General features: G+C 41.4%; 1 protein-coding gene across 2 annotated transcripts in view; it reads left to right on the top strand.

The window, feature by feature from the left end:
• Positions 1-13102, top strand: part of LOC149732750 (E3 ubiquitin-protein ligase PDZRN3-like) — a 34625-nt gene extending 21523 nt beyond the window's left edge. For both annotated transcript variants that reach the window (XM_089882592.1, XM_089882594.1), the window contains exons 4-10: positions 1979-2080; positions 5395-5457; positions 6985-7083; positions 8617-8781; positions 9733-9846; positions 10613-10735; positions 10824-13102. In XM_089882592.1, coding sequence (XP_089738718.1) covers positions 1979-2080; positions 5395-5457; positions 6985-7083; positions 8617-8781; positions 9733-9846; positions 10613-10735; positions 10824-12470 — 2313 coding nt within the window. In that variant the 3' untranslated portion in view covers positions 12471-13102. The remainder of the gene's footprint in view (positions 1-1978; positions 2081-5394; positions 5458-6984; positions 7084-8616; positions 8782-9732; positions 9847-10612; positions 10736-10823) is intronic.
• The last annotated feature ends 9140 nt before the right edge of the window (positions 13103-22242 follow it).

Here is a 22242-nt window from a genome sequence, read left to right as displayed (position 1 = left end):
TACTAGATTCCTGTTAGTTAACTAATTGGATTCTGCTAAACCAGTTCGCACCGAAATAGCAAAACTATTGCAGGAAACCGGGAACTGAAAAGCGCCCAAATTACTGCAGGAGTTAATCGGATCTATAGCTGGCTGTATGTAACAGGATTTAGCTTTCCTGACCCACTTGACTCGGCTAAAAAGTGTATTCAATTACTCAATCCCATTTTTTTTCTCACTTGGAAACATTTCTCCTTTGAAGATACACAGGCGTCCCGCTCGCGCTTCCCGCAAACCTATGGCAACGTATACATCGGGTATACCTTTACAGCGTGACTGATCAGATCGAAACCCGAGCTGTTGTTTCTCATACGCAATCAAACCACCTCGGTGTCGGAGACAAGGTCTTTTACCTTTGTGCTGCTTGGGTAATTGGGCAGAGGTCGCTTAGATTACAACATGGAAATGAGTAGGCGGGCCAGCACTGATTGTTATTGCGCTGCTAAAATAGAATCACTTTCCGTCCTTTGGCTGCGGTAACACGGTCGAAATGGTGCAATAGTAGACAGTCTGTCAAGTAAAAATACACTCGGCGAATATCAAAGTACGGGACAAAACACGGTTCTTTGGAGCGTTGCTCTTCAAAGGCTAGAGCTGGTAACTCTCATGGGGTACAGGTATTCAACCCCTGGTAGTTCAGCATACCTGTCATTCGTCGGTGGCTTTCACCCCAACTCCCTCCCATCGGCATCGATTCTTGAGGGATGTTGTGATAGAGCGTCGAGAAGAATAGCCGTCGACGCGCAAGTTATGAACCGCGAAGGTTTGAGCTTATTCGCTGGTGCCTTAATGGCGTTGGGAACTTCATCGCTTAGCGACTACGAGTACCGTCGCCCACACCTTGGTGCCGCTGACAGAAAACATTCTCGCTGCGTTTGAGGCAAAGCAGCTTTTGGCCTTACACCATTCGCTTAAGAGTACCGGGGCCCATAAATCAAGGCTGCTATTTCCACGGCACGCGGTCTACCCCACTAAAACCTGACAACCAGCGTAAACAAAGTTATATCAAAGCGGCGAGGGTAAAAGTCAAGTTTCCGAAAAGGAAGCTGGAAAGAATGGTCCCGGAAACACTGACTGGGTGAATAGGGAACTTCGTTCCGACTTGCTCCGGTGTAACCACGCGTAAAAAAGCAACTCGGCGGCGAAATAATCACGTCCTGATGTGGGTAACCTTGATGGTTCTGAAGCGGGTTTGTTTCGCGGTTGCAGCGTGATAATAAATTCGGCGAGACAGCTCAAAATCTGTGAAGAGATTTCAATTTGCAAGGCTGAGAATAAGTGAAGTGCGATGACGTAATCCTGATCGCTTCTTTCTGTCCGACTGCTCTTATCAAGTCGTGTTTGACATGTAGGAACCTAACGGGTGGGCCATCAGCGCAAGTGGTGCTGTACAGTTTGTTGTGATTTCAAATTATCTGCTTCGTCTCTGCGCGACTAGTGTGTTATTGTGGCGATCAAACCCCGTGAAATGCTGCACCACTTGAAGCCCTAGTAATCCGGACCACCTAGTCTGCCTTCCCGTTTATCATTTTCTGTTATTCCACGAATCGCCGGATATGGGCGAGCGTGTCTCAGTCCACCTTGGGCCTGATAACCCCCACGCAGTATAGATATACACTGTCATTATACCGAGGTCTTGTTTATGATCATTAAACCTCAGTACGTCTCCTTTCTGATCCGTACATGCTTAGCGGAGCGACTTATCGCAGAAAAGCGGTATTTTGCTAAGTTAACCGAACGAAAGCGCAGGTGCGGCGTGATGTTTTGATTTTCTATGTAAACAACGCGTCAGGGAAACGTTTTAACAAAGCCTGCCGTCAAAATAGGAACTTATTGACTCTTAGCATTATAAATCACACAGCAAAGTGGATTACTGTGAAACACACGACAAATAATAAATCAAGATGAATGAGGTTTAACAAATTTGTTCTTCTTTCAGGAGGTTGAACTAAAACGTTCGTCCAACCAAGAAAAACTCGGTATTATGCTACAAGACCAGCGAGATCCATACACCGATCGAATCCGTGTGACTGTCAGCGAGGTACATTGTGTTTTTCGCAATCTGTATTTATCAACTAGGTGCCTGCCAGCTGCGAGAGCGTATACGATGTTCAGGTTCCACACTTTGAGAAAGGGACCATATTTACCGACTTAGTTCGGGCACGAGTTCGCAACAAACCGCCAAAAATGCCAACATCGTAGAATAGCTATAGGCACTGGTCCCTATCTCTCCACACATCTGATACAGGGCGTCGCGATTGCCGGCGAAAGTGACGTCACAACAATGTAACCGTACACCTTAGCCTCCGTTTCCGTATATGTCGAACATACTTTAAACATTTTTTTTCGACAAAACTGGCTTTGCGGGCTGTTCTCAAGGACGTCACGCCACGCTTATGACGTCACACACACCATAGACAAACAAATTCTGTGACGAATTAATCTTACAACAGTTTACCGCTCTTCGTTTTGTATGACCCACAAAAGCGATAAACTGGATAGCGACCCGACCACCTGCTGCCCTACCTCCGTAACGAGCTTAATCGGCGTCCAATAATCCTAGGCTACCCAACACACCTGTGGCCAATACAGTACAGCTCGCCACGCTATCGGACACTCTAAATCCAAGTCTCAATATTTAATAACCGGTGTTTTGGTCCCGCTCAAAATCACGCCTGCGCAGTCTCTTTGAAGGTTCAAAATTAGAAGCTGGTTGTCAGCTGTAAAGAGCTCTTCATTTACCACACTTTTAAAGTTTAATCCGGAGAAGTGATGGTGCAAGTTTTACGGAAACCAAATAGTTTTCGCAATAATAACCACGTTCTGTCGTCGCCAATTCATATTTTATCTAGCGTGAAAAATAACAGAGATCAAACAGTGCTAGGATGAACGGGGGATGAGTGAAGTGAGACTGGTACCTGGTGTAAACGGCCACCGCAACCAGGATATTACCTCCGACGTGTAAAAATCGTGACGCTCAATCGACAGTTCGTATCGGTTCATTATATTATTAGAGAGCTTGAGATGTGTTAATGAACCTTAGATCTGCTACTTGCACTTGGCAGACATAGGGTTATCTCCAGATGTCGGACACGATAAGTGAAGTAACTGCTGCCACTTCGTAGCGCGATACCACTGATGATGAGACACAAATAGCGTAATAGCGGAATGCGATAGCGCTGTGTCGCGCTGAGACCTGCTACGGCATATCTATATGTTATCGCGACGTTCCAGTCCCGTGCTGGGGAACAACGCGTCGAATTTTTGTACTTTGCGTTGGCCTCTGTTTAAGCCTGTCCGATATAACCTATCATCCATGTATTAAACCGATCCTAGCTCCGAGCTTTGTCGATTCATGATCTGTAATCCCTCCACAAGGAAGCATTGAATATTTGCGCCCTATGACTGTGTGTGCAAAGCGCATTGCGGCGAGACGGAACAGCATGGTCCATTGTTTGAGTGAACTGAGCCGAAGGATCGCACTTGGCCTTACGAATGCTCAGTCTCACTCAACGAACTTCTTTACGTCATTCGGCGCTTGCCCACCCTACGATATATACGGTACCAGATACAGTGCTGGGTTGCGGATTTCGGAATTGACGCCATGATCTAGTGTACGACGCAGTGAGATTAATACCCGCTATCTTGCTAATTTTTCGACAACAGCTTTGTCCTCAATGACCCGATGTTCTTCATGCTTGGTTGGTACATTGTAGGACGGCTTTGCGAAACTGTATGAGTGTTGGATCAAACGGTTTCACCGGTTTGCGAAACCTAATCAAGTAGTTATGCGAATTCGTTTGATACTCCGCTAATATCAGTCATTGTACCTTTATCATTACGCAAACTTTCGGTGAGCGTATTTGCCAGGTGGAGCGCTTTGTTTGGCATATAGTAGCAATGTTTACTGCGTATATAAGCACGCAGCATGTAAGCGAGTCTCTTTGATCCGGCGATTATAAGGATACCTAGACTTGTTTGCCTTTTTGGTTTATTCGCGTGTAACATATCGGCAGTGAGACCGGTTTGACGAAATGTCACTGCGATGATTTTGACGTCATTTGGTAGTTTAAGCTTCCTACACTACCTGATGATGCAAATTATAGTATTGCTTACACTCATTTACGCAGCAATTTAATATTGACTCTTTTAATGTACGACGACACCACAAAAGTTGTTATAAATAACAATTCACTGAGAAAGGCAACAGCTGCTGTTAAAGGTAAAATGCGTAAGCGGGGCCTGTAAAGTTGGTTGTTTCGGTTCGCTACTTAACTCAATCAATCTTCGTCCACGATCATGAGTTTCCTTTTCCGTTTATTCCGGAGCCAACCGCTGCATTAGGTGACCAGTGTCCCGGTTAAGTGGCTGTGGCTTGTGGCCCCAAAACAAAAGCGAAGTGCCCTGAAAAATCAGCCTCCACGCCAAAACACGACCCCGCACAGAAAACTGCGGGTTCAAACCGCCTTGGTCCCTTCTCTCTCACTCCCCTAGATTTGATACAGCACCGTCGGAACGCGGTGACGTAATCCCTTAGATTTCACCCGAGGTTTTGTTGCTTCTCGCATCGTTTAAGTTACTTAAATACGTCGCATTTAGGTGCCGGTTGTTTTGCTCGGGTCGCGTCGCGTTGAATTCCTTTGTCGTCTCAGCGTTCTGCAAAACACAAACAATCCGAAGTGGCGACGCGCGCACCGCATAGTCGAGCAATTTAACGTGAGAACCGAATTCGTTGAGTTCCTTTCAGCCGACGTGGGTCCCACACAACACATTTAGCGTCTTACGCCGGATGGTTATTTAAATCCGACACTAACAGGCCGTTAAGGACTAACATGGTGTCGGGTGACACTTGCGCTGACACACAGATACCAGCCGTGCTTGTGCCATTAATTTTACTTGTATGGTGCCGGTTTACAGGCGCTATAGCTTGTAATCCAGCAACCCCCAATTCTTAGCATGTTTTGTGGGAGAGTTGCGCTTTGCCTTTTCTTATACGTGGACACATCGTATAAATCGTCATGTGGAATCGGATAAGCTCTTTTTAAGTAGGAAACCCACGTCAAAACACGAAAATATTGAAAAGGCCACTTTTCATCACGGGCCAATGCTCTGGTAATACCTTCTGCCGTGTCCGATTATCGCTTACGATTATCAGCAATTGACCGCCTTTATATACATTAGGCATGTACAAACGTTTAGGAATAATTTTCCGGCATTTAACGCATTTTATCAGCCCTTTATCGCAGGTGTGCTTTCTCCCAATTAATCTCTCGTTTAAAACCGTTGCGGTATTGCTATAATAGTGTCTACCACCTATTTATAAACCATTTAACCTCCAATTGTTGTGTTGTACAGGTCGCACCATTCTCCATCGCTGAAAAATCCCAAAACATCCAAACCGGCGACCAAATCGTTAAGGTAAGCAACAAGAATCATTTAACTGAACGGCCATGTTGTTTTCGTCCATAAATACCAGCATTTCATACCATGAGTCAATATTGTTAGTTTTGTAAAAGGGCGTCAAATACGCGCAGTCGTGACTGCATCGAGATACATTCTCCAGTGTAGGAGATTGTAATACCTTGCGACTGACGCAGTTTCGTGGAACAGAAACCTTCTCTGTTTACTGCTGTCCTGAAGCAACCGTCCTACAACGTACCAGCCTGTAATGAAACGACCAAGTTAGGCTCGCCGCGCATGGGTCTGGCGACTCCTTAATGGTTCCATTGTAGGTGATTGGTAATAACGTTTTCAATCACGAAGTTTGTGTGCACTTCGCCTTGATTTGACAGCAACGGTAAACAGTGTTGGGGAAATGACGGGTCTCGCAAGCTGTACGTTCAGTGTACGGTATTTTAAAACGCTGATGCGTGTCACTGCCCGCCCTTCGGTCAACTGCTTACGTTTGACGCTTGATTGATGATCGATTGTGACGAGTGACATCGAGGCTTATGACGTAACAAAGCTAGAAAATCGCTGCTGTTGTTTTGTGCAACTATGATTGAACTGTGTTTCGCCGCAATTCGACTTAGAACTGTCACTCGAATCGCATATATCAGCATTGTGCAACAAACAAATCGCATTATTCTGTCCGTATGGCAAAAACGACCAGCATATGGTGTCACGTATCTTGGATATAAATACAGATTACGTAACCGCTGTGTTACGAAACAACAGCGACCAAGGTGCGACCATTGTGCCTAAGCAACACTAAGAAAGCGTTAACACGATTTAATTCCTTTGTCCCTTTCGCTTTGGGGTCGGTATGCAGGGATAATGCGGTAATCTTGTCGGTATGCACTGACTTAATGCGACTGCAAGCGCCGCGAGCCGTCCGGCTTCAAGTACGTTGGTATTCGTCCTATGTTGATTAACCAGCGTAAGCCAAATGAGCAGGTCCGGTTGATCCGGGAGCTAAAACTCAGTTTCGACAACAGCGAGTTATAAAAATGCTGAAACCAATAGGACAGTAATCGTCGATTGACCTCGGCGGGTTGTGTCGACGCTGCGAAAACTATTTCCTTATTCTGCAATGGATGGTACACTGTGAATGCCTGTTGTCTGTACGTTGAAATCATGTGTTTATTGCGCGCGTGGTATGACGTCAAGGGTATGGTGTACCACGAAATCCCGTTCGGAATTTACAGCTAATATTAGGCCCCGTGTATTCTGCTGCAAACAGCGCACGTTGACAAACTATTTCGCTTGCCACATCCGCAGAATGCTGTCGCGTATGATTGCAAACATAGGTTTATTCCCGACCGCAACCGATACAAAGTAGGTCGGACACAATATACAACATGTCTCATCACGGCTCGATCACGAACCGGTGTATTCCGGTGCGGTCCGGTTCCACGAAAACCAGTTCATGTTAATTACTTTGCGGTTATGTCCGCTTAGGCAACGTAAAGAAATGCATTGGCTAACAGGTGTCGATATTTTTAGATCAACGGTACGCCCGTAACTTCCATGGCCGAAGCGTCCACCCTCCTTCACAAAGACATTCCCAGCATCACATTCATGATACGTCGGCAACACCCATACGTAAGTGATTTATTTAATCCTTTCACGATTTCAACGAGCGGGTGCTTCGCATTCCTCCCATGTTTTAGAAGCTAGCTCGCACCCTTACAGCGCAGTGACGGCTCCCGGGCAAACGCCACATCGGTGATTGACTCGCTGCCCCTCGCAAAGCTGTTTATTTTGATGCGGAGTAGCTAAGTCGACTTAACCCGAAATAGAACATGATTCGTCCGACTTCCCCGTGCGACCTTGTTTACGTTGAGAGCCACCTGTCCGTTTCAGTGATCACTGCTTGCCGAACTAAGTGGACTGACCTGAATTGAACATTCAGAATCTACACTCGGTATAGCTTGTACTACGGCACCACCGCATAAGAGTATAGGGGCCTATACGCTGTAAAGTGCTCACTAATTCCGTTTATCGATTTTTCGATTTGAAACAGCACGCTTTCAGTCGTAACCGCACTTGCTTATAAATCAATTCTCCAAGGTTAACGGGAATTTGTGGCTTTCCCGCAGTCGCTCGCGCGCCACAGATGTGGTAACAAATCAATTCTCCACACATTTGGTAGACCAGGCTAGTGTAAACTGAGGAAATGACTGTGAAGCCCATATAGGCAAACATAAACACGACCAGGTACAACGGATATCAAAGTTACACAGTGACGTGCCAGTGATGAACCTAAACTAAAAACAATTCGGTTTGCGCACGGCTTGATTTCACAACAGCGAACAAACGGTGCGTTATATTAGCCAGCTACCGCGTATTTGATCAAGCTTGCCGGGTCGTGCGTCAACGTATCAATAAACAGCGCTGTTGCGCATTCATCCCTCGCCAATAACGCGTGGTTGACGCGAGAGTCAACACCGCTAGTAAGTTCTGAGCAGCCGACGTCGCCAGTAGGGCTACAATCAAAAAGATGATTCTCAGGGTGGTCGGCCAGTGTAGATGTCAGCCTTGCCTTGAATGATGGTTTTGAGCCTAGACCTGATCAATAGCGGCTTTCACTCGTACATCAATGTTAATGCGTACAATCCTCCTTAATAGCCTACAAACGAAAATATCTTATCTATACACAGGCTATTATACCGAAATTTTAATGGGTATTCAATCATACGCGGGCACACTTTTTAAGAAATGATTGCAATAACGGCTGTCACTTTTACCCCATAACTGAATATTTAATGCATTCTAATGAATTCATCGTCCAGCGCTCAACGTAGTCAAGTGTTTCTGTCAACAATGATCGATTAAAACAGAATAAAACACTTGCATAACAGTTTGGTGTATAAATGCAATATAGTGAAAATGTATATGCTTGTATTAAAACCATATTAAATTTGTTTAAATGAAACAGAGGCACGGTACCATGACATGACAACCTTTCGTTTGTTTACTAACTTATGTACGACACCGAATCTATAGGTTTATCGGTCTCCGGCCAAGTTCGTTTGGGTTTAATCCATGCTGCTATCAATATGTCCTTTAGTTTTGTTGTCGCAACTATAGCTAACGACCAGCCAAATTAATCTTGTGTGTGTTTTGTATCTTCAGGACGACGAGCAGTGGAACGAAGATTTCGAGGGCGATGACGTACTTCGTGACGTCACGAATTATGATGACGTCATGAGCGCGACATCCGACGAATCTCGTCCGCGTTTTCTGGAACAAAGTACGAGGGACGGAGGGATCGAATACGCGGCAATCGTCTCGCAAAAAGTAAGTATCTACAAAGGTGTATTTAATTTAACTAATCCCTTCATTTGTGGAGATGATCTGACAGTGAAACTAAACCTATCACCACAAGTCGCTTTATATGTGACGTAGGTGTGGGCACGAGGACGTATAAAGTCGGCTATTATTCGCCAACTTAATTATCATGACGTCCCGATCGCCCAATATCCTGTTTTCTCCCATGACAGGATTAAAATCCACACACTTGGTGTCGTAAGATTCACGACTTTTAAAACGCCAAACAGCCCTCTGTTTACCAAAGTTGGGACGAAGCAAATTTATTTGCAGCCGTTTTTCGCCGCCTACCGCCTCGTACTTGCGCTAAGCCGTCGCTGAGCCTAACTAAGCTAATGGTGTGGGCAAAACTTTAAGGCATTTTAACCGGCATCAAAGCTGCACGATGGCTAGCACCGTCAATAAACAATGTAGGCGTCGAGTTGGATTAGACTGCCGCATACACACAGCACGCGGCTGACTGCTAGGTTGACCGGCGACCTTGCTCTGCTGCGAGTCGGCTTGATAAGACGCATGCCGCCCCGCATTACATGGTATTGGTGGCGGGTTGATGGCTAAATATAATAATCCGGCATCGCGGGACAAAATAATAGAACGTCTCGTGCTCTAATCTCGTTGCCAACGAGGTTAATCTCAGCCCCTTTTCTAATTAACTCTCCCATGAGCAAATCGTGTCCGGGAAGCTTATTTTTTCCCAAGACATTATCTCATAGTAATGTCCACATATCACTGTGTGGTCTCATGTTTGCTATAAATTCGTTAATACGGGTCAAGGCCTCTATTGACGCTCGTGCTTTTCCGGCGTTCGGTTTTTGCGAAATCATCACAACAACAAGTTGTACTAAATGTTTATCCTAAAAAAATTACGAAGAGTTATTTTAACTTTAATGATTCCCTGACCTTTTGATGTTTGTTTTTCAGCTTGCCACTACTGCCAGAACAACTGACAGCGGGACCTCTCATAGCTCGGTGGATTCCAGTCCTAATGAAAAAGATAGCGGCATCGGTCGTACCACCGATGGCAGCAGTGTACAGGTGTGTTTTGTGTATTATATTCTACTTAACGAAATTTTAAACACACCGAACGAGCCCGGCTTTTCTGCGAGCTATTTCGAAGTGTTTATCTGCCATCGATCGGTGGAATTTCGTTCCGCAAAATATTGCTAGCAACGGAATTAAATAATAAGGAAATTTCAACCAGTAATTTATTCTCGCTAGCGTCACGCGAATACCTCGGCCGTCTATAATGACATATTAAAGACAGCGGCAATTTCTAATCCAATAATGGCTCGGTGTATATCCGCGAGGTCGCAGTTTAAACAACAGAATCAGCATTGCATAATAGATGAACGACTATAGCGGTTTGAATTTAGATAGAGTATATACACAAGTATATCCGGCTTTAATGTTTCGAGCGCCACTCGCTAAAGGGAAAAGTCGTTGAAACATGTAATGCGAGGACCCCGTGACACCCCTTTGACGTAATCCACGCTCAGATAGTTTATTCACCTGCCAGGAAAGAAGGCTGGTATTTCTCCGACCGGTTGCTATATCTCATCGGCAAAGACATGTTATATAGCCAAGCTACTTTCCCAGATAGTTGTCGTCTACGTTGCTGGGAAACCGTGCAATTGAGTGGCGCTTAGGCGACTTTAAGATCAAGTTCTCTCCCATTCTAGTGATAATTAGCACGGCGCTTCTCGACCCATATATTTGCTTTCAAGATAACTACGCGTAATTCCCACTTCTCTCTCGCCGGTGTGTGAGATCCAGTACTGAATTTCTTATGCTTATTTTACAGAGCGTCACCGATAATGCGACCAGTACCAATACTCAAGATTCGAGACGGTTCGGAACCGACTCAAGTAGAGGAAGTTCCGCTCCCCACTCAGTTGCCAAGGAGTTTACCTTTGTAGCATCCAAGGTACGAATATATTAAGCACACAAAGCACGTTTCTACAAAGTAGCTGTTTCGCTTAGATTCAAATCTAAAGGTTTTCGTTTCTTTTCAGGATTACCACTACCCGAAACGACCCTTCGATAAACCAGTTGATTGCCACTCGACCGACTCCGCAAAGGGTTCCATGGAAAGATCGATAACAGAAGAAAAATCTAACCAATTCCAACGACTGAGCGATGCTATACAGCACCTAGAGTTAGAAGATGCACCAAAAAGTCCAAACTGTACACCCGATGACGTAGACGATGACGTCAGTCCATGGGTGAAAATCGCCCGTCAGGACTACGAGGACAAAATTCGTCAGATTAAAAACAAGGACTCCCGAAATTTCCACCCTGCTGGTATTTCCAGCACTGCAAACATGGAAGATGTGATCGTTGCTATTGCGGCTGAACGAAACTCAAACAGCGCAACTGACAACACGTCATCAGCTTACAGCACAGGGGAAAGTTTCCGTAGCACAAGCACTGCGAGCGCTCCCCGAATAAGCATTGACTCTCTATCGCCTCCACTGTCCCCTAAAAAGAGCATTACCAAACCGCACACCGGACCTACTATATCTTATATCAGCAGCGACGCTAATAGCGACGGTGAAGGGCCGGCCTGTTACCTCACCCACGCCGAGGACAGCGAGTCTGAAGGTTTTGAGGACGCGGGGGTTGAATTTAGTTCCATATTCACTTCTGCTACCCCACCGAAGCTCCCACCCACCCCGTTACCTAGGTTACTTCACCCACCTCAAGGCCCGAACTTCCACACGTCAGCTTCGCTTACAGCATCGACGAAAGAGTTGTGGAAAGCAGCAGCCGCAGTTGCTAAGAATCGGCGGCATACTCAGACACCTGAAACAATTGAACAAAACTCGATGTCAAGGTCAAGGAACCGGTCAGATTCTAGAAGTGTTGGCGACGCCAGTAGCAGTAAGGACAGATCTGAAAGCGAAACAGTTGTTGCATCGCAATCTCGGAACTCGGCCGGTGAGAGCACTTGCACTGACTTGCCAGATTCCAATCACTTGACCAGTAAGCGTCACCGGGATCCGAACAGTTTCAGTAAAAGCGCAGGAAGCAACGATTTCCCCTCAAGATCTAAGAACCACAAATTCCGCCGCTCGTCGGACAATATGAACCCATCTGTGTTATGTAATCGACCCAACATGGCGACGAGGTCTCAGTCGTATACCGAGGGTTCAGCACCGAGCATGGATAACATTGAAGGTGCAACGAACACAGTGGGCGAAGGTAGTTCAAACGGTGATGTTCGTATGGAGTGGAAAGTACGTGTGAGCCGGGACGGGACCAGGTACATCACAAAACGACCTGTGAGAGAAAAAGTTCTTCGTGATAGGGAACAAAAATTGCTCGTTGAAAGATGCGGGGTGACCACCGACGACGATGCGATGACAGAGCTTAAGCTCGGTCGGCATTGGTCACGAGAGGAACGTAAGCGACACCTGCGGCATGCGCGAGAGAAGAAGCGTCGTCGGGATTTCATGCAACGTTGTCGGCTGGAAGTTCTCACTGAAAACGTACCAGCGGACACGGACATTGTCGAGTTAAGTCACAAGAAAATGGAACGTCGTAAACATAAGCGTATGCTACTCGACAGCTTTGTAACTGTGCAAGAAATCCTAGCGCACGGAGATAAAACTACGGGAACGGCTGCTTTGAATCCTCTGCTCAGTGTTACCTACATTTGAAAAGCAACCGCTAGCCATCGCTGTGGAGCAGCGAAAACCAATTCTTGATCGTTAAGTGGCCACAAGCCAAGAGAGCGTACCGTAGGAGCAGAGGACCCGTCCCGAATACACAATGGCTGAAAACGTCTAGCACTGCGAGACATTAGAGATGTACAAGCAGTTGCAATCGTTTTCCATCGCTTAAAACGCGTAAGTTCCATATCAGACATGAGTCACAAATTCCGTTCTCACTGTTTGTACTCACACTCCCACACCATGCTACGATACCAATGCAACAAGTTATCACAAATATTGTTTTACCGACCTAGAAGTATTTATCGTTCTTTCTAATTTATTTCAATACGTTTTGTTCTTTCTTTCTACGAGGCACCAACACAAACCCGTCGGTCTATTGCATTGTTGTAGTTTGTAAACATGCTATCCTATATTTCCTTCGTTACGATACCAAGCACTAACTCATTTCCAGTACTTTCTCATACTCCTATTTCGTCCCGGGTGTTTGCCGCGACAATTTTCTTTACTATTTCTTTTTTATATAATATGTTCTATTAAAGCGCCAGTTGCCGTGCTGTTGCTTACCGAATTTAATTGTATTGTGTTGATCCGCGAATACGATATGTTGTTGAAACTTATTTTGTCTTATTTCTTGCAAAAAAACGCATTTAGACAGCTCTACAACTGCACCATCGTGTACGATGACTGTACACTAGAATAAACCTATATGTCAGGCCCTATATGCATCTGATCCTAGTTAAGAGCATTTAGGTATTTTATCGATATTCAGGACTATAGCAGGCATATTAAGCAACTTTTGTCAATACTTCTAAACTCAAAAGAAGCTGTGGCATAATGTGTTTTTAAAATCATTTATCAGGAGGTATGCTACCTCAAAATATTCTCATACCTTCTCAGATTTGGAGCATCAATTTATTTTACAGTACATATCCGCGTATAAGTAGAATATATAAGTCCCATATTATGCTTTTCCTCTTTTCGCATTTAATTGCCAAAATATATTTTTCGAATTTAATCGTTATGGGAATTTTAAACGCTAAAAACATGAGAGAGTGAGTGAAGTAGGTAAAATTATGAGAGAGCGGGCGAAAAAGGATATTTGCAAGGTTAGACGTAAAGTGTTTATCATCGGGTTGTATTAGCAACGTGTGTTGGTTTGGTTAATGCTTTAACGCTCAGGCTGGAAGCTTTCCGAAAATCCCCTTAGTATGACGTAGTTAGATATTTCTATGAGGTCGTCGAGCGTGTCGATGTTATTGCGCAATTTTATTTAACTGTTTAGTGTTATTTAAAAGTTTGAGGTAGGCCTGGAGCATATTTGTTGTTTCGTGTTATTTTAAAGTTTGAGGTAGGCCTGGAGCATATTTGTTGTTTCGTGTTATTTAAAAGTTTGAGGTAGACCTGGAGCATATTTGTTGTTTCGTGTTATTTTAAAGTTGGAAGTAGGCCTGGAGCATATCTGTTGTTTAGTGTTATTTTAAAGTTGGAAGTAGGCCTGGAGCATATTTGTTGTTTAGTGTTATTTTAAAGTTTGAGGTAGGTCTGGAGCATATTTGTTGTTTCGTGTTATTTTAAAGTTTGAGGTAGGCCTGGAGCATATTTGTTGTTTCGTGTTATTAAATTCTTTAGTGTTATTTTAAAGTTGGAGGTAGGCCTGGAGCATATTTGTTGTTTCGTGTTATTTTAAAGTTGGAAGTAGGCCTGGAGCATATTTGTTGTTTCGTGTTATTTAAAAGTTTGAGGTAGGCCTGGAGCATATTTGTTGTTTCGTGTTATTAAATTGTTTAGTGTTATTTTAAAGTTGGAGGTAGGCCTGGAGCATATTTGTTGTTTAGTGTTATTTTAAAGTTGGAGGTAGGCCTGGAGCATATTTGTTGTTTCGTGTTATTTTAAAGTTTGAGGTAGGCCTGGAGCATATTTGTTGTTTAGTGTTATTTTAAAGTTGGAAGTAGGCCTGGAGCATATTTGTTGTTTAGTGTTATTAAATTGTTTAGTGTTATTTTAAAGTTGGAAGTAGGCCTGGAGCATATTTGTTGTTTCGTGTTATTAAATTGTTTAGTGTTATTTTAAAGTTGGAGGTAGGCCTGGAGCATATTTGTTGTTTAGTGTTATTTTAAAGTTGGAGGTAGGCCTGGAGCATATTTGTTGTTTCGTGTTATTAAATTGTTTAGTGTTATTTCAAAGTTGGAAGTAGGCCTGGAGTTTGCTAAATAATTCACGTGTGAATCGCTATTATGAAGTCAATAATCAACGTGTGAATTGCTATTATGACGCAATGAATCCACATGTAAATCCCTACTAATTCGTAATAAATATGCTGCTTGGCTGAGGAAAACATTGTATATAAATATAAAGCAGTGTTGGAAACCATTTAGGCAGTTTATTTCCGCGATATTTCGTTCTAGAAACCTACTATTTCCGATAGACGGGTCTTCGTTTGTAAGATAACCGCACACTCATGTGGGCTTGACGAAAGGCGCATGCGACATAGCAACTGTGACGTCACTGGTGGGACAATCGGATTTGACCGTTTCTCATTACACGGACTCGCTGAAATTTTAATTTGTCTCATCCCTAAGTATTTCTGAATACGTTTACGTTTGTATGAGCGTTTAAAAAGCACATATTTAAACGGTTGCAAACTGAAAACAAAGGGTTGCAAAAACTTCCTTTTTTTCTGGTTTTTGCAACCCTAACGTTTAGTAAAACTTTACGCCTATGGCAATAGGCATGAGCAATATACAATCTGTTAAGATGATTGCTTCTAAATTTTGAATCAGGTAATGTCCTATATATTATGATGTTATTGATAAATGTTATGTGTGCTGACCGAATGCCTCAATTAGGTTGTTACGTTACAGGTATGGCCGTATGGGTGCTTTCCATACCTGTACATAACTACCGATATCGATGTGTTCAATTCAACTTATTTATTTTGTTGTATTAATGCCAATGCATACATACAGAGACTGCTGCTGCTGCCAGGGATCACAAAGAAAAATGTAGGTTAACGAAGGGTTACTAGTTATTGTACTACCCATTTTATGTGTTCAATTGGTTGTGTTGTGTGCTATAATGGGGTTTAACTCAATAATTTTTTTTTTGTTTATAGTAAAGTGGCTTAATAAAACACAATGGGGTACTTGGGGTAAGAAAGGACAAACCTCCTAGCCCGCTAAAAAAAGACAATTTATTGCAAACAACTTTTCTGGGTAAAAACAATATTTATGTGGCATATTTTTTATACTAACTTTAATTCTAAATAATAATTCTTTTTCGGTAAAACACAAATTACTAAATTAAACAAAAAATTGAAAACTTTTTATAGGGCTTGTTAAACTTTTGTGAAAAGGCCTTTCGTGATAAATTTATCATGAATGCAGGTATTTGTAATAAAAAAACAACTGTGTTTTTTTCTGTTTTTATTTTTTCTGGGTAACACTAAAAGAGGGAAAAGGGAAAAGAGGGAAAAGAGGGAAATGGACACTACAAGGGGAAATAGGGAAAAGAGGGGAAAAGGGTAAACTTGCATTTCTAAAAAAGGGGAAAAGGAAAAGAGGGAAAACAGGGAAATGCTGCTTAGTAAAAAAACGATATTTTTTAAATTTGATTTTATTTACTTAACTTTGAAATTAGAAAAAGGGAACAGCAGAAAATTAATACTAACAAGGGAAAAGATGAAAAATAAAGAAAAGAGGGAAACAGGGAAAAGGAGTCTTCCCTCTTTTTCCTGTTTTCCCTCTTTTCAACTGTTTCCCTGTTTTCCTTTTTCCTTTTTCTCTCTTTTTCTTTTCCACCATTATCCCTGTTTTCCCTCTTTTCTTTACTTTTTATCTTTTCCCTTGGGTTAGTATTGATTTTCTCCTGTTCCCTTTTTCTAATTATCAAAGTTAAGTAAATAAAATATAAAAAAATCTAATTTTTTTACTAAGCAGCATTTCCCTGTTTTCCCTCTTTTCCTGTTCCTCTCCTTTAGGAATGCAAGTTTTCCCTTTTCCCCTCTTTTCCCTATTTCCCCTTGTAGTGTCGATTTCCCCCTTTTCCCTCTTTTAGTGTTACCCGTTTTTTTCTACCCCAACCAATACTAACTTTGTGATAAAATTAATTTTAAAATGTAAATTAAATTATTTTAATTAATGATTTAATTGATTTTAAAGGTAATGAAGTATCAAAATCAGACATTTTACAGCTTTGCCCACATTTTCTGATAATGTAATTTATGTTTTAAGTTAAGGCTGTTTAATTAGGTCATTTTTATGATTATTGCTGAATTTACTTTAGATAAAGTTAAGATGTCATTTAGATTTTCAAAAGTCTTTATAATTTAGTTAAAACCATAAATTTATAATTTAAGTAAATCAAGTGTAATGCTCTGGTTACTTCTTGTGGTTTATATAGGTTATTAAATTTATGGGTTTGTTTTTAGTCTAATAAATGTTATTTGCGGGTAAGCTTATGTTTAAAAGGAAGTAGTGAAGTAAAACTATAAAAGAAAAAAAAAGGAAAGTTGAGGTTTCTGAGAAAATAGAGACTACATAGTGCATAGGTTGTATGACTAATATATTTGTGTGCTGTACTTCCAATATTTTTTTCTCAGGATAGGCCTGCATACCCTGCACCATATAAATCGACGCCAGTGGCTTAATGTATGCGTAGCCGTAAATCAAACCAAAAGTTTTAATTCACCACTTCCATTGGCCTGCGGTAGCAACAATAATCTATGTTTTGAATCTTATCTACAATAATCTACTTGCCTGGCTATCGGGCACACTTTGGTTGCAATGCAGGCGCCTAAACCACTAAGCCACGACGCCAGCAGCATACTAGATACCACTTTACTGATATTGTGAAATATGTGAAATAAGTTGAATTGAACACATCGATATCGGTAGTTATGTACAGGTATGGAAAGCACCCATACGGCCATACCTGTAACGTAACAACCTAATTGAGGCATTCGGTCAGCACACATAACATTTATCAATAACATCATAATATATAGGACATTACCTGATTCAAAATTTAGAAGCAATCATCTTAACAGATTGTATATTGCTCATGCCTATTGCTATAGGCGTAAAGTTTTACTAAACGTTAGGGTTGCAAAAACCAGAAAAAAAGGAAGTCTTTGCAACCCTTTGTTTTCGGTTTGCAACCGTTTAAATATGTGCTTTTTAAACGCTCATACAAACGTAAACGTATTCAGAAATACTTAGGGATGAATGAGACAAATTAAAATTACGCGGGTTCGGCGAGTCCGTGTAATGAGAAACGGTCAAATCCGATTGCTGCGCCAGTAACGTCACAGTTGCTATGTCGCATGCGCCTTTCGTCAAGCCCACACGGGTGTGCGGTTATCTTACAAACGAAGATCCGTCCATCGGAAATAGTAGGTTTCTAGAACGAAATATCGCGGAAATAAACTGCCTAAATCGTTTCCAACACTGCTTTATATTTATATACAATGTTTTCCTCAGCCAAGCAGCATATTTATTACGAATTAGTAGGGATTTACATGTGGATTCATTGCATCATAATAGCGGTTGTTTGAACCTGGCAATTGATTACGACATAATAGCAATTCACACGTTGATTATTGACTTCATAATAGCAATTCACACGTTGATTATTGACTTCATAATAGCGATTCACACGTGAATTATTTAGCAAACAGGAGTTTAAATACCAGTTGAACGCATTTGTGTCGTGAATGACGCATCGGTATTGACATATTTTAACGAACGTAAACGAAGTTTGTTCGCAGTAATAATAGCGTCTTCGTTTGGTTGAACGTAATTCCTTACGCATTATTAGTATGGAGAAAATCAAAGGGTTGCCAGGCAATCCTGCAACCCCGTAACTTTACGCCAGTGCCTATTGCATGAAACCACTTCCGAGCTGTGGTATTGCATTTGCCATTTACATTTACCATCTGATTTTACTCAATACAAGGACAAGTTCACTTACCTACCATTAGGATGAGAATATTGCATTCAAAACATAACTTGTGTTCTAGATTGGAAATATTGCATACAAAACATTAAACTCTTATATAAACAACAAATATGCTCCAGGCCTACTTCCAACTTTGAAATAACACTAAACAATTTAATAACACGAAACAACAAATATGCTCCAGGCCTACTTCCAACTTTAAAATAACACTAAACAACAAATATGCTCCAGGCCTACCTCCAACTTTAAAATAACACTAAACAATTTAATAACACGAAACAACAAATATGCTCCAGGCCTACTTCCAACTTTAAAATAACATGAAACCACAAATATGCTCCAGGCCTACTTCCAACTTTAAAATAACACGAAACAACAAATATGCTCCAGGCCTACCTCAAACTTTTAAATAACACGAAACAACAAATATGCTCCAGGCCTACCTCAAACTTTTAAATAACACGAAACAACAAATATGCTCCAGGCCTACTTCCAACTTTAAAATAACACTAAACACCAAATATGCTCCAGGCCTACTTCCAACTTTAAAATAACACGAAACAACAAATATGCTCCAGGCCTACTTCCAACTTTTAAATAACACTAAACAACAAATATGCTCCAGGCCTACTTCCAACTTTAAAATAACACTAAACAACAGATATGCTCCAGGCCTACTTCCAACTTTAAAATAACACGAAACAACAAATATGCTCCAGACCTACCTCAAACTTTAAAATAACACTAAACAACAAATATGCTCCAGGCCTACTTCCAACTTTAAAATAACACGAAACAACAAATATGCTCCAGGCCTACCTCCAACTTTAAAATAACACTAAAGAATTTAATAACACGAAACAACAAATATGCTCCAGGCCTACCTCAAACTTTAAAATAACACGAAACAACAAATATGCTCCAGGCCTACCTCCAACTTTAAAATAACACTAAACAATTTAATAACACGAAACAACAAATATGCTCCAGGCCTACTTCCAACTTTAAAATAACACGAAACAACAAATATGCTCCAGGCCTACTTCCAACTTTAAAATAACACGAAACAACAAATATGCTCCAGGCCTACCTCAAACTTTTAAATAACACGAAACAACAAATATGCTCCAGGCCTACCTCAAACTTTAAAATAACACGAAACAACAAATATGCTCCAGGCCTACCTCCAACTTTAAAATAACACTAAAGAATTTAATAACACGAAACAACAAATATGCTCCAGGCCTACCTCAAACTTTAAAATAACACGAAACAACAAATATGCTCCAGGCCTACCTCCAACTTTAAAATAACACTAAAGAATTTAATAACACGAAACAACAAATATGCTCCAGGCCTACCTCAAACTTTAAAATAACACGAAACAACAAATATGCTCCAGGCCTACTTCCAACTTTGAAATAACACTAAACAATTTAATAACACGAAACAACAAATATGCTCCAGGCCTACTTCCAACTTTAAAATAACACTAAACAACAAATATGCTCCAGGCCTACCTCCAACTTTAAAATAACACTAAACAATTTAATAACACGAAACAACAAATATGCTCCAGGCCTACTTCCAACTTTAAAATAACATGAAACCACAAATATGCTCCAGGCCTACTTCCAACTTTAAAATAACACGAAACAACAAATATGCTCCAGGCCTACCTCAAACTTTTAAATAACACGAAACAACAAATATGCTCCAGGCCTACCTCCAACTTTAAAATAACACTAAACAATTTAATAACACGAAACAACAAATATGCTCCAGGCCTACCTCCAACTTTAAAATAACACTAAACAATTTAATAACACGAAACAACAAATATGCTCCAGGCCTACCTCAAACTTTTAAATAACACGAAACAACAAATATGCTCCAGGGTCCCTTTAAATAGTGCATGTCCGCTAAGTCCGCTAAGTCCGCTAAGTCCGCTAAGTCCGCTAAGTCCACTAAGTCCACTAAGTCCACTAAGTCCACTAAGTCCGCTAAGTCCGCTAAGTCCGCTAAGTCCGCTAAGTCCGCTAAGTCCGCTTAGTCCGCTAAGTCCGCTAGGTCCACGTCTGCAATATTGACTATGTCCGCTATTTCCACGTCTGTAATATTCACGTCTAAGATGTCCAGTAGTAAGCTCGCTTGGTCGTGATATATGAATTATGTGTTATCCAAGTCAAAATGATTTTATTTTGTCTCCTTGGTCACACTAACAAAATTCAGAAAAGTTTACAAAGGCAAAACAATGAGAATTAACGGTAAAACGACAGTCGTTAAAACACGCTCACGGTTAAAACGGAAGTACAAAAGGGCACATTTAAGTAACATTTAGAAAAACGGTAAGGATAATGTCAGTCTGCAGTTTATATTATGTCTATGATCAAGTTAGCCCCATTTGATGTGCGTTATACGATTTCTATGAGCGACATGAAATAACTCATGTTTATATACGGACCGGGGTTTATATCACAGAAATAAAAAGTGGACTAAGCGGACTTAGTGGACTTAGTGGACTTAGTGGACTTAGTGGACTTAGTGGACTTAGCGGACTTAGCGGACTTAGCGGACTTAGCGGACTTAGCGGACTTAGTGGACTTAGTGGACTTAGTGGACTTAGTGGACTTAGCGGACTTAGCGGACTTAGCGGACTTAGCGGACTTAGCGGACAAATTAAAGGGACCGCGTAACAATGGGTTGGACTACTCGGTATTTCTATGGCTCTGCATTTGATGTGCGTTATACGATTTCTATGAGCGATATGAAATCATGTTTATATACGGACCGGGGTTTATATCACAGAAATAAAAAGTGGACTTAGTGGACTTAGTGGACTTAGCGGACTTAGCGGACTTAGCGGACTTAGCGGACTTAGCGGACTTAGCGGACTTAGTGGACTTAGTGGACTTAGCGGACTTAGCGGACTTAGCGGACATGCACTAATTAAAGGGACCGTATGCTCCAGGCCTACTTCCAACTTTAAAATACCACTAAACACCAAATATGCTCCAGGCCTACTTCCAACTTTAAAATAACACGAAACAACAAATATGCTCCAGGCCTACTTCCAACTTTTAAATAACACTAAACAACAAATATGCTCCAGGCCTACTTCCAACTTTAAAATAACACTAAACAACAGATATGCTCCAGGCCTACTTCCAACTTTAAAATAACACGAAACAACAAATATGCTCCAGACCTACCTCAAACTTTAAAATAACACTAAACAACAAATATGCTCCAGGCCTACTTCCAACTTTAAAATAACACTAAACAACAGATATGCTCCAGGCCTACTTCCAACTTTAAAATAACACGAAACAACAAATATGCTCCAGGCCTACCTCAAACTTTTAAATAACACGAAACAACAAATATGCTCCAGGCCTACCTCAAACTTTAAAATAACACGAAACAACAAATATGCTCCAGGCCTACCTCAAACTTTTAAATAACACTAAACAGTTAAATAAAATTGCGCAATAACATCGACACGCTCGACGACCTCATAGAAATATCTAACTACGTCATACTAAGGGGATTTTCGGAAAGCTTCCAGCCTGAGCGTTAAAGCATTAACCTGTTGGTTTGTTTTGTTTTTAGTTTTTTTTTTTCGAAGTAAAAAATCCAATTAATAATTAGCTAAAAGGTATAATCATACGATGCATGTAAATAAGTATATATGTAGTATAGTGAAGTGCCTTGAGAGTGATAGCTTTAGCCTAAGATGATATATATTTTGTTGCCTGTCATTCTGTCACCTATTATCTTTAATATCTTATACACTGTTCCA

Source organism: Ciona robusta, chromosome 8 (genome assembly GCF_009617815.1).
Source record: "Ciona robusta chromosome 8, ASM961781v2".
Taxonomy (NCBI): Eukaryota; Metazoa; Chordata; class Ascidiacea; order Phlebobranchia; family Cionidae; genus Ciona; species Ciona robusta.
This window is presented reverse-complemented; position numbering and strand designations above follow the sequence as displayed.